General features: G+C 35.7%; 1 protein-coding gene across 4 annotated transcripts; it reads left to right on the top strand.

Moving 5' to 3' along the window:
* LOC129576483 (uncharacterized) lies at positions 1–13,149 on the top strand. 4 transcript variants are annotated; one of them, XM_055461677.1, is made up of 8 exons: positions 9–309; positions 10,871–11,045; positions 11,182–11,336; positions 11,529–11,612; positions 11,736–11,984; positions 12,298–12,420; positions 12,621–12,749; positions 12,847–13,149. In XM_055461677.1, the coding sequence occupies exons 1-8, from the start codon at positions 256–258 to the stop codon at positions 12,937–12,939; spliced, it is 1,062 nt and encodes a 353-aa protein (XP_055317652.1). In that variant the 5' UTR covers positions 9–255; the 3' UTR covers positions 12,940–13,149. The 4 variants fall into 4 exon arrangements, with proteins under 4 accessions (XP_055317654.1, XP_055317655.1, XP_055317652.1 ...); XM_055461679.1 differs by lacking the exon at positions 12,298–12,420 and having other exon boundaries at positions 1–309; XM_055461678.1 differs by lacking the exon at positions 11,529–11,612 and having other exon boundaries at positions 14–309.
* The last annotated feature ends 203 nt before the right edge of the window (positions 13,150–13,352 follow it).

Genomic DNA, 13,352 nt, shown 5'->3' with positions numbered 1-13,352 from the left:
AACCAGTGATATAGAACAATATTCAGAATCTTATGATCAGTGCGAGTCGATCGTTCGAGCGCGAAAGATCAACATTTTTATTTTTGTGAAGTATCTATCAGTCCGTGTTAAAATAATTTCTACTTTGAATTAAAAACAAAACAAAGAGCAGGCAAACAACAAAGACGTTAACAGTGGCCGTAACCTTGATTAATCGTAGCGAATCGTACAAACAAAGTATATATAAATTACGTGAGACTGACAACATCGATCAAAATGCTGTTTAAATTAATCACTCTTTGTGCAGTTGTTCAACTGGTTGTGTCACAGGTAAGGATTAATGTTTAAATGGATTTACGTTAATTGGACGATGTGGGTAAAAATAGAATTCACTTTGCAAAATTGCAATACTAAGTTTGATCAACAAAATGCCATATCGTCGCAATGACGTTCATTTGGTTGATTTTTTTTTTCGTGCAAATAGAATCGTTAGTTTTGGCAAACGAAAATCAACGGTGAACAAAAAAAGTGACCGCTATAAACGGAATCATCTAAATTGGCCAAAGCGAATTTCAGTTTCGAAGGGGGAAAAACACGTACATACATTTGCCAAAAATTGAATCAAATTTTAAATTGTCGGTTTCAATTTATATTCTTTATTCGTATTGATTGCATTTTGGTTTCGAGAGATTGAGAGTAGCGTACATGCAAATTTTCTCCATTTGACGGACTGTTTGTTTGATTTGGATTTGGATTTTCCACGATTGAATTTCCATGCGACTGAACATTTGTTGTTTTTTCAGTTGACGTCGTCAACTTGACGATGAATCATGGAAATTATGGGTTTGGATAATCCCAATGGCTCTTATATCTCGTTCTCGTTCTATTTATCTTGATCTTTCTCGATCTCTCTATCAACGAATGACCACATAAATTCAAGTTGTCTGCAATTGTTGCTCTGAGCTGTTGTTATTGCTTTGCCTTCTATTCAGTCTTCCATTTCTCGTTGTTGCATGACTTTCATTAAATTGACAACCGTAACCGCTCCTGTTTGTCATGTGCACACAAATTCAATCGCATGGCGCATGTAATCTTCCAAATGGACTTTGGTCTTATAAAAGGTTCATCGATGTTGTTGTAAACACGTTTGTACGTTGAACCTACGTTACATGAAATTGTGTTACTCCAGACAAACGAAATGGAAAGACACAGACATGTAAAACGAAAGATTTGCATGTCGAAAATTGAGGCAAACAAAAACAACAGCAAAGAGAGAGAGAGAGAGAGAGAGAGAGAGACATATTTTTAGCCCGAAGTAATAATAACGGCGATAAAAATCGAAATGAGTCGTCTACGTCAGCTTAAATGGTTCGATAATTCCTCCGCAATATGGCTAAAAATAACCGACAAAAAAAAGAGCCGACAGAAGAAGAAAACATAAAACTGGCAAAGGCTTTTTTTCGCATACATATATTTCATCATTTGTTCTGGACTTAAAGCTCTTTCGGGCAGTTTCAGTATGCACTTGAAAATTCTTTATTTATTTAAATGTTAACAACAATTTCGTATGCTTTAGAATTTTTATTGCAATAACGTGGTGATGATTATAATGGAGCACACCAATTGCAAATGCGAATTGGAAAACTTAAGCGTGCGCCAGATCACGTACACAATTAAATGTGAACTGCGTTTCATTTGCGCGGTTTCATATAGAAAAAATGAATTGAATTTTTATTCTACCGCGCGCGCACACAAACACATACTCACCAAGTAAACGGCTCTCTTAATGACGTGCTTCATGTTCGCTTGTCCACTATATTGTCAACTGATGTAAGCACTCTGCCCTATGCGTTCACATTGTCCGATGGTTTTTCCCATGAAAAAAAAAACAGATCGGCCATTGTTTTACCATACATACATTTTTATTACCTACACATTTGTTTTTCTGTGTTTTTTTCATCTCTCTCTCTTTTCTCTTTAATTACAACCACATCAAATCCAAATCGGATCTAAAAATAGAATTATAAACTAAACGTATATTACGATAATCTGATGGAACATACAAAACTTGTTCTTCTTCGTGATCTTTCTGGCAGGCTGTTGTTGTTGTTTTTTAAGTACTGTTTACAATGTTGTTCGCATTGCATAAGTGATTGCGATGGAATTCTTGACGCGTATCATTTTTGACGACGACGTCATCATCAGCACTGTAAAAACGCCCTTTTTTCATGTGGTATCTCATTAAATATGGCTTGTGTCTAATTAGTGGTGACTGGTGATAGCTACGTAGATGTATAAAAATGCCAAATTTTGTGCAACTGAATGGCCTCATTCGTTGAGAGACATAGAGAGTGAGAACGAACCATGATTGACGAACAAAAATAAATTCGATTCAAATTAAATTCCGTTGCGGTGTTAAACCATGGATTTTCGAAATGTGTCGCGATTGAAATAATCATTGTTTCAATTAAAGCCGAAATATTCAGTACGAATGCATTTAATGCACTCATGCGAAATTTGAATGGAACAATTGCGTTTCGAGATTTATTCTCGTTAAAACTCGATGATTCAATTTTTCGCAATATTGGATTACTCACACATATATACACATTGGAATGTCGATTGATTGTCTTGCGTCTGTTGGAGTTTGGGGCGGCCGACGAACTTTATCGTCGATGCATTGCTCAACCCATGCAGGGTTTGTATGTTCACCATAAAGCGACGCACTTTCAAAACAAATGCCGCTCAACAACAGTGACTGTGTCAGACATCAATTGGATGGCGATATGTAATTTGGTATTCAATGCAGATAATCTAACATTGTCGATTGGTCGGACAGTTTTATGATAACCTTTAAATCTTAATACAATCGATTTTATTGTCTTTCATTTCCATTGCAAATGAGAGTTTCGAATTTCATGTTCATTCTGTCACTATTCGTTTGGGCCAACTAATGCGCGCACTTTTGCGTGCTCACGATAATTAATCTGAAATAATTCAATTTTGGCACATCGCTCCCGTTTCCATTCTCACTCTCTCTCTCTCTCTCTCTCTCTCTCTCTCTCTCTCTCTCTCTCTCTCTCTCTCTCTCTCTCTCTCTTGCACATTTCGCTCGCTCGCTCTCTCGTTTCGACTAAACAATCGCTTGGGTCGCATTTCACTTAGAGTGAGAGAAATGTTGCAATGGTTTTGTCCTGTCGGCTACGTGACGCTATGCACGATATGACACCACATAGCATTTTTGGGGATGGTTTTAAACGCCAAATTCCAAAGTAGGAAAATAAATCCACATGCTTCAATTTCATTTGAGTACATAATTAATGGAATAATAAATCAATGAGTGTTATGTGTGTATTCTGTTTCCCATTGCCCATAGCCGCATTCGTCCGAGGATATTCGTTGTTGTATAAGCATCAAGTGCACCGGCACTTCTAAAATAGATGAAGTAATTAGTTTTTGATTGTAATTACGTTTAAGCATAAGGTATCACTTTGAACCGCAATTAATGTGGTTATTGGTTTTGGACGGAAAAGTCTTCTTTATTCGTTCAATCACGTGCAATCGTGCCTTTTTCGTTTTATTTTTTTTATCTATTCCTTTCTTCGTTGAATTAATTAAATTCATAGGAATGCCTCTATTTTGTATGCGATTAAGATTTTGAAGCTTAAGTATTAGCGATTTCGTGCAATTTTGTACTCGGTACTGCGACCAAAGAGAGAAAAAAAGTACAACTCAACTACCTTTGCCATCGTCGTCACATTACATTTGCTATTGGTCATGCATGGCTTAATATCTTTATTTCGTGCGCTCAATTTATTGCTGGACTGAACACCAGATCGAATCGAGTTTTTGATGTTCGTTTTAATCGCATTAGCAGCGCATTGAATTTGGTGCGCATTGTCTGGGTATTCCAAAGGAAAAGAAAAAAAACAAGAAGGAAAAATGAAGAAGAATGACGAATGAACGTATTTGAGTCAAAGCATTCCAGACAAGTGAAAAATGAAGAGATTTTTTTCGACCAGTCCAATTCAAAGCGATTTTTTAGGGTTTCTCATCATCTAAAGCATAAGCTTCAATTTTCCACCCCCTCTTGCCTATTATTTACATGCCGCACGAAAAATCGAAATTAGAAACGAGCGATAAAAAAAAAAATCCGCTCTCTATTTCAAACAGATGCGCTGCAAAAATATAGCTGACTTTGACCAATTCGCTTATGTTAAACAAACATTTTTAGCACTACATGGAATGTAGGCTACTGTAGTTGTTATTTTTTTCCCGAGAAAATTTTAAGAGTCTTTAGGCCATTTTTTTTGAGACCGTTAACTAATTCATTTTAATATCCATATTTGTTATTTAAAATGAAACAATTACGCCTAATTGCAAATATGAAATAATAGCATGTAATTCAATTTTGAGATAAGTCAAAAAAAAAATTGACACTTTTTTCGTTGCCAATGTGAAATAATGTACGATGACCATTCACATTGAACGTACATTAAAACAATAATTGAAGAATACAATAACATCATGTTGATTATTTTTGACAATATTAAAATGATTTACATACAAAAAATATACTACATTCCATGTAGTATTTACGATAATAATTTGATGAGAAACATCAAATTTATTAAACCCCTTAAATTTACAAGCTTCAAGAACGCAGAGCGGAGCGAAGCGACGATCTGCGGTCTTGTTTTTTCCTATTTTAGATTGGGCTGATTTCAATTTTTTTTTTTCACCCACAATTTTCATTCATATTTCATTTTTTTTTCTCAAAACCACGCCAAATCGTTTATTCTGTAGAGAAAACGTTGTCGTTGTTGTTGTTGTTTTTTCTCTCACTCTCGTTTTATTTCCATATTTCACATCAATTTCTTTTACATTGGGCAATGAATTGATTTGAATTTTGTTTTTCTCCTCCCGGCTGGTCATAGATTAGGATTAAAATTTAAACATCGTGAACGATCTCTCGAGATTTTCATTTAGCTAGACATATGCACACACACACATAAGCAAACATTTATTCATGCCTGCCATGTCTTGAATCTTATTAAAATGGCAAGAAAATTTTGCTGGAAAATAGGATGAAGAGGGAATGAAAAATCATGAGCAAATGTATAAACACAAAACACACGATACGTATACAACGGGGCTAAGCAACCAGTTCGACGCAATAAAACTGTTACATTTTCAATGCACAAAAAGTGTCTAGACATTGAAAAATTTTCTTTTCGAAACAAAAATACTTTCCAATAATACGGTCCACTGTATAATATACTTTTAGTAATTTAGTAAATGGATTTGATGTGTTTTTCTCTCTCTCTCTCTCTCTCTCTCTCTCTATCTTCATCTCTTCATTGGTGCTACTGCTTGAGCGCTCACACTTTAAATCATTTTTTCGGATTCAACACGCTTTTTATCGTGTTGGGCTACCTCGATTGGCTTCGGATCGGTCGTTTGTTCGGTTCGGTGTGTTCTGTTTTGTATAGGTAACGTTGTAATTTTACACACGGCATCAATGTCTGCTGCTGCCGTTGTCACCACCACCACCGCCTTTGACGTAGCAGCAGCAGCAGCAGCAGCAGCAGCAACAACAATGACGGTGACCGATGCAATGCGAAAAGTTTTTATTTGCAGTCAATTTATCGGCAATTCACTTTATTTCAATGAATGAAAAATTATGTTGGTTGTTGATTGCTTGCACAGGCATTTTTGGCCGGCCGTCTCTCGGCGCTCTCGGCACACCACAGGTTTTCAATCAAATTTAAAGACTTTTCAAGTTTTTTTTCTTCTTTCAAACACGAATAAAATTAAAAATTCACATTCAAAATGCGTTAGTAGTGTTTTTTTTCCTGTTCGGTTTGGTCCACGTGCATTTCTTTTTTTCTGCACATCCCGTGCTCATTTTTGTTTTTGCATAAAAAATCCATTTCAGAGCTTAAAAAGTGTTTGTGTGAGAGGAAGATAGACGGTGGCATCGTGTATTCCCAATTGCAATCCGAAATCAAAACGTAAAATGCTTGAATACATGGAATATTTATCGCAATGCGATATTTATTCAAGCGTGAACTGAATCAAAAATCTGCTGGAATGTGGTAGCCATTTCGCTCAGATTGGCACACACCAACGACACACAGTCGAGCGGCAGCACTCTAGGGTAGAATAAATGAAGAGAGAAAAAAAAAGAACTGCAAACGCCCAAACGATTATTACAAATGTTTGCGATGTGTGTGTGTGTGTGTCAGTGCGCGCGCTTTTTTCTTTCTCTTTTCGGTATTTCTTTCATGATACGCTGCTATTTCCTTTGATGCATTTTTATGATACAAGTACTGTACCCATCGCACACCTGTTGCTTTCCAAACGGATTGCCGCTTTTGCATTGCGACCGTCAAAGTTGAAGACGCATTTGAAATGAGCTCTCAAATTCTATTTAAAACTTTTCACCAAAGAGCGAAAACTCTTGAGCGAAATCTGATTTCATGCTCATAGTCTCATCATTTTTTTTTTCTTCTTTCCATTTCATCTTTTTTTCGCTTTTTTCCTCTTCCCTGCGTCGCTATTTAAATTCACAGCAGCAACATTGGTTTTGATCATGTCTTAGCTTCCGCGCATAGAATTTCAAATGAAAAATAAACCCAACTGTATGACGATTCGTTAGGAGATTCACAATTTTACTGCATAAATTTTGTCATAGCGGATTAATATTCCGCAATGACAAATAAATTCACGGCACGACAACTTGAAGAGGCATGAAGCTCACGGTGACGATGTCAATAAAACAGTTTGGAAGGGCGACGAAAGACCGAAAAAAATACCACGGCGTGGTATCTGTTCATAAGAATTTGCAATAACATGTAACTAACCGTATCTAACCGTTGCCAAGTAAATAAAAAATCTAAAGCTATAGAAACTTAATGGCCATTCAAATTCACACGTGTATTCTTCGCTCAGCGAATGTGTAGGAAGATCAGTTTTGTTTTTAATTAAATGAGAAGCTGTCAAGGTCCTCATGTCGCATAAATGCATGAATGAGGAGGTAAAGAAAAAAAAAATTGCCTGAAATTATGCTAATTAACAAATGATGAGTGTCTCTCTATCGTTTTGCATGAATCGCATGCCTCTCGAATTTGCGAACATGATAAAAAATTATAAACACATTAGTTGTGTTTGAGATTCATGTGGCTATAATCAGATTCCGTGTGACGGACTTTATTAACGTCGTTGAATCAGTGTGATGATGAATGTGGAAAATTGTGCGCTCGCAACAAACAGACACACTTCTGTGTGTGTGTGTGTGTGTGATCTCATTGTGAGCAATATCTATCCATTGTGTTTGCTATGCGGCAGTAGGAATCGTCATGTTTTGCCCATAATTTTACCCAGTTAAGCACAGTGTTTTGTGCATCCAACACAACAACCAAAATGCGGAATATGAATTGAAACAAAATCAATTATCTGAATTGGAAATCAAAATAAATAGAAAAATATGTGCTTCTATTCACGGAAAATGCTTGCGAGCGCGCGCTGCAAAAAGCGCAAGTTTAAATTAAACAGATCTATGCCAACGCAACAATTAATGTTGCACGAGCATTGTCGGAAAATTGCGAAATTGTAAAATATCGCGTAAGTGTCAGTGTGGTTTTTTTGTGTATGCAAGCTGAGGCTATATGCAAATGATGAATTACATTGGAATTAATTGTTGCTACTAATGTTCTTGTACTCGTCTACATGAATAAAATCATAAGTTTGTTTGGGGCTCTGTCGAGACAAACGAGTGAAACGCAAGAAATAAAGACAGACAGAGCGAGAGAGAATGACGGAACGAGTAAGAGCGGTACTTTTGAATGTATGTAGCGAAGATGAAGAGAGAGAGAGAGAGAGAGAGAGAGAGAGAGAGAGAGAGAGAGAGAGTGAGCGTCACAAAAATAAACAATTATATTTCAATTATGCAAACTTATATTCCAAGACTGAAGCTATTCAAAATGGCAATGCCAATGATATTGCAACGCTGAAACACCAAATCATTCTGATGAATACGGCGGAGCGCGAATGCACAGAAGAGAAATTTTTTGTAAAATTTGTAAGTGCTCATTTCAGAACACTTTGGTGCACTGTACTTGAGTGTGTTTGTTTTTTGTTGTTGTTTCGTTTGTTTTAGCATAGTACCGTGTTGCTTGAAGAACATTTTTGATTAAATTGTTCTCCATCACAATGGCCAATTATTCAAATAAATATGTTGGAGATAAGCGATGCAACACGTTGCTCATTGAAAATATCAATTGCATTTAATGGGGTAATAAAAAAAAAATGAGGGAAATCAATGAATTGAAAACTACCATTTGGAAATAATTTCAATTTGAACATAGCATTTTGCTCATTGAATAAAAACGATTAAAAAAAAATTGAATTCATACTCCGAATCGGCTCATTTTTTTTCGTTGACACACGTTTATCGTAATGACATATAAATTTAATTGAGCCTAATTAACATGTCTATCATCGGATCGGATAGACAATGAAATTGATATGAATCAACTGATACACGGATTCTCTTTTTCGTCACTCACACCGAATTTATCGTATTTTAAAATTGCCATGGACTGGTTATTGCCATCACATGCAATAAACAAAAAGATTCAACTTTATATTTCGCTCGTTCATGCACTGCTAATTGATGATCCGCTTTTCTACACATCAATTCATAATTTTGATGAAATGGCATATAATTGATACAAACACTTGTTATATGTGTATGTCTACCTATGTGTATGGGCTATGACATCACAACATCATATAGTTTCCCTGAAATGATTGAAAAGTCAAAATAGCTATCAAAAGATCGGATAAGATAAAGTGAGATTATTTTCCTTACTTTTTCACGAGCAAACAAAAGGATTGCTACTCGATATGGTTTAGAGAAAGATATACGCTCATCTATCGGAACAGGTAAACCAACCTGATTTATATCGACTATATATTTATACACACTTCCGTTTTTACTCCACATGTTCAGAAGCCATTTTGACGGCTATTAATCATTCAGCCATAGTAATACCAGACATATTTGCATCTCGTTCAGAACAAAGACCATGGATTATACCAGCACTAACAATGCATTGCTACATAAAAGAACTTTTGAAACAGTTTTATACGGATTCATTTTGAATTGATTTGAGTTGAAGAGTCGAAGAAAATACGTCTCTTTTTTTATTCATTCATTCATTCGATTTTTAATAGGGAAAAATCGACGCATTGAAACTGGCTTTGTTTTTTCATGACATTCGTTTCGAACCTTTTTTTTTGAATGAGAAATGCACTCAATTTAACGAGGAAATTTAATCAGAATAATTTATTATAAAATTATGAGAACGTTTAATTGTTCCCAGAAATGCATACAATGCGAAATGTTATACAGAAAAGTTGAGCGAAAAAATGTCGATGATGAATGAGAGCGGAAAAGGGATAGCTATATATAGTAAACTGTATAGTAAACTATAGTGAACTGTATAGTAAAAATAGCTTCATTTGACATTTTTCCTCTCAACTTTTCTGTATTACATTTTCGCTCTAAACCCCTCATTTAATGATAATGGTGAAAATTATGTTTTCATATTTTTTTTTTTTGTTTTCAATGGGCCAGTTTTCAATTAATTTAAATAGACATCGGCTTTTTGCTTGAAATTGTGAATTTTTCGAAAGTAAAACGGGAAAATGGAGAGGAAACCGGAAATTTATATCATATGAATGGTTGTGATGTGTACCATAAATTGATTAAAAAATTATTTCAAATATTTCTGATTGGTATTTATATCAAGGAACAATTGATTTTCTTATTTTTCTACAAATTAAATTCTGCAAATAAAACACAGATGAAGTCACACTGTGACTGTCATAGTGTGACTGAATCACACGTTCTGAAAAAAAAAATCAATGCATAACAAAAAAATCAATTTAAATTTAATTTAATTTAATTTAATGCAATATTCACAGAAGGTGTTCTCATCAGATTTTTTGTATAGTCTATGACATTTTTGCAAAAAATGCCTTTTTAAATATTATTTTTGAATAAGAACTGATTTTAACCCGTTATATCGTCCATTCAATTTGGGAAAAGTGTTTTAATCGAATTTCGTTGAATGAGCTTTTCGAATCATAGACCGGAAGTAAAACAAAGGGCACATTATCAGAGTCAATGAACGATGTGTTGTGGCACATAATAATTTATCCAATATGGTTCCTTTCTGCATATTTTATTGGTCACACACACACAGCAATCAGTTCGCTACACGAGAGGCAATGTGTTACGATTAAGCTGTCCAACATTTGTTGAATGAATCTCAAGGTAAACAACTGTGCGTATGTAAATGGCGTATAACATTCGATTTGATGTTGTTTTCTTCTTCTTCTTCAAATGATACTTCTCGTGACTGTGAACTTGAGATCGACACGTATTAAATTAATGACACCGATGAAAAAGTGAAACGTTCATGTTTTCAAACTGTTCATAGTTTACAAAACTAGATTGCGGCATGTGGAATATTTTATGGCGATTCACTAATTATACCGTAAATCAGATGCGATTCGAAACACAGATAAATTCTTCACACTTTTTTCGATTCATAAATTATGCTTTTTTGTCACTTTTTATCTCTTGCCGAAAATAAGTCGAAAATAATGGATTCGAAATGGAGACCATTAACGATAATTTAGCATATTAATATTGCAATGACTTTGTATTTATTTTTTTGAAAATTGAATTCATCCACAAAACCATTTCTATCTTTACCAATTCCAGAATTCGTTTTTTTTCAGCAATCGATTTGACACGTTGTGCGATTTCATATTGTTTCATTTTTTCATGGTATTCTCTCTTAACTTCTGCTTTTAGGATGCACCAATCACATATAAAGATGGTAAAATCGGAGTGAATTTCGGTGGATATCATGCCGAAGCAGGTTTGGGTGGACTTTTAACCGGAAATGCAGCACATGGCGGTCTTACTGCCAGTGCCGGTACACCATTTGGTCAATCTGCTCACGCCGGATTGGGAGGAAACACTGGCCGTGAGTATTTCTATTGAAATTGAATGAAACACAACCGAAATTGAAATGAAATTTGTGATATTTGTTAAAATTTTACCTTCAGAAGCAAATGTGTTGAAAATTTAAATCGAAAATTGAATTTTATCAATTTTTTCAGCAAATGCTCGTGGTGGCCTCTTCGCCGGAGCAACGGCGGGTAGCGGTGTGGGTGCTAGTGCATCGCTTGCCGGTGATGTGAATAACGGCGGCTCGTTTGGTGTTGGCCAAGCTGAAGCCTATGTACCGGGTGCTCGAAAAGAAGTCATTAAAACTGTAAGTACAAATGTTGCAACAAACGTAGACGTTGCAACGACCGTAGAAACAAACGTCGAATCGAATGTAGACAAAACGGTAGATGTAGAAGCACCTGTAGTTGTAGAATCTTCCGAACCTGAATCACCATCACAAGAAATACCTGAACAATCAATAACCAAACTTGAACAATCCACTATCTCTGCCGTTCAGACTGAACAGCCTGAACGAACTACCCAATATAGTCTAATTCAAACCACTCTTTCAACTTCCTCTGCACCACCTGCAACGACAACGGTAAATAACCCGTCACGATGCACTTTCTTTTTTTTTTCGTCTCTCATTTCATCATCTCAATGTTTATGTGTGGGCTAACCTGTGTATGTCTCTGTGTTGCATGGAAATTAAATATTTATATAGGTTTCATCAGGCAATCCAGCAGGTGTATATCTCCCTGCTGAACAAGCCGGAAGCGGAACTAATGTGGATTCAAGTTCAAGTGCAGTGTCCAGCTCAAGCGCTTCAATCGATGCAGATGATAATGATTTAACCGATAACAAAATGCCACAAACACAAACCGTCCAACAGCAAACTGTCACACAAGTCGTTCAACCAGCCAATGTTGTCAATGTGCAGAAGATCAAAGTGCGACCACGTCCCGCCCAAACCGTACGTATCTAATTACATTTCAATTCGATAATTTTGTGTTCCACCCTCCACTCAATGTGAACCCTGTTGTATATACTTGATGCATGGTCTAAAATCTAATCATTGTTATTCTGTTATATTTCAACCACACACACACACACACACATTTCGTCATCTGTATGTTGCACATTCCATTGCATGACGCACACACACATACGATTGGTCTCGCACAAAACTCAAAATCACACAACACTACACCATGGGGATGAATAATACAATGCAATGAAAAACCACAAATCCACAACACTTCATGCACACATTCACGATCGTACAGTACACAGTGGTGCAAAAACAAGTCCAAGTTCCCACATACACGACAGTCATCAAACAATACCCAATCCCAGTCTATCAGCCAGCTGTTTTCCATAAACGAATTCAAATTACTGCACCATATCAGGTAAATATATGGATGTTCCGAATGAAAAAAAAAAACCATTTATGCACACACCTTTGTTCAGTGTGGTGCATGTGGGGACCAGATTTCATTGTAGCAATTTTGCAAATCTGTGTCCCATCAAAATAAAAATGTGCAAAAAACACTGTAAATCGTTCTCTTTTTAGGATTTGAATTTTGATGTATACTTTTTTGGTTTTTAGGTTGTGCAACAACGTGTAGAAGAAGTGCAAACAACGGCCGGACCAACGACCACAACAACATCAACCACACCACGACCACCATACGTCTACACATACGACAAGCAAAAGGTTATCAATGAAATCTTCAGTGTAAGTATTCAAGCTGAATCTTGTGCCAACCACATTTTGTGCACATACATCCGAAACACTTTTCTCATCATGTGAACATTTTTTTCCCGTTTTCCAGATTCCATTCCATGCACTTCGTGCCGTAAACGAAATCATCAATGCTAAACTGGCGGGTGGTTATTCCGTACAAAAAACGATCACCTACAATTAAAACTAAGCAATTTACATGCCGAATGCAACTCAAGATATTATGCGGTTTCTCGTTTTATTCGAATTAGCTTTCTACGTTAAATTAAACGCTTTTGACTCATCTGACTCGATTAGGTTTTAAAAAGAGATAGAAGAAAATACTTGAATGTACTTTCAATTCTGGATTATTTGAAATTTTAATTTAAAAATAAATATAACTTCGGAAAACAAACACACCAAATGGTTTCAATCAATTCGATTTTACAGATTAAATGAATGAAGACTATTCCTTGAATAATCATCGGATTAAAATAGATTAATAAAGTCTAGATAAGATATAGATTTAATTGTACCTGAACGCAAAAACAATTTTCATTAGAAAATCTACCAAAATTTGGTTTCTGCTCTTCAAAATGGTGGAATTTTCCGCAAAAT

This window comes from Sitodiplosis mosellana, unplaced genomic scaffold, assembly GCF_009176505.1.
Source record: "Sitodiplosis mosellana isolate CC-2019 unplaced genomic scaffold, AAFC_SMos_1.0 Smas_scaffold_6191, whole genome shotgun sequence".
NCBI classification, from domain to species: Eukaryota; Metazoa; Arthropoda; class Insecta; order Diptera; family Cecidomyiidae; genus Sitodiplosis; species Sitodiplosis mosellana.
The sequence above is the reverse complement of the archived record's forward strand: the minus strand, read 5'-3'. Positions and strand labels throughout refer to the sequence as shown.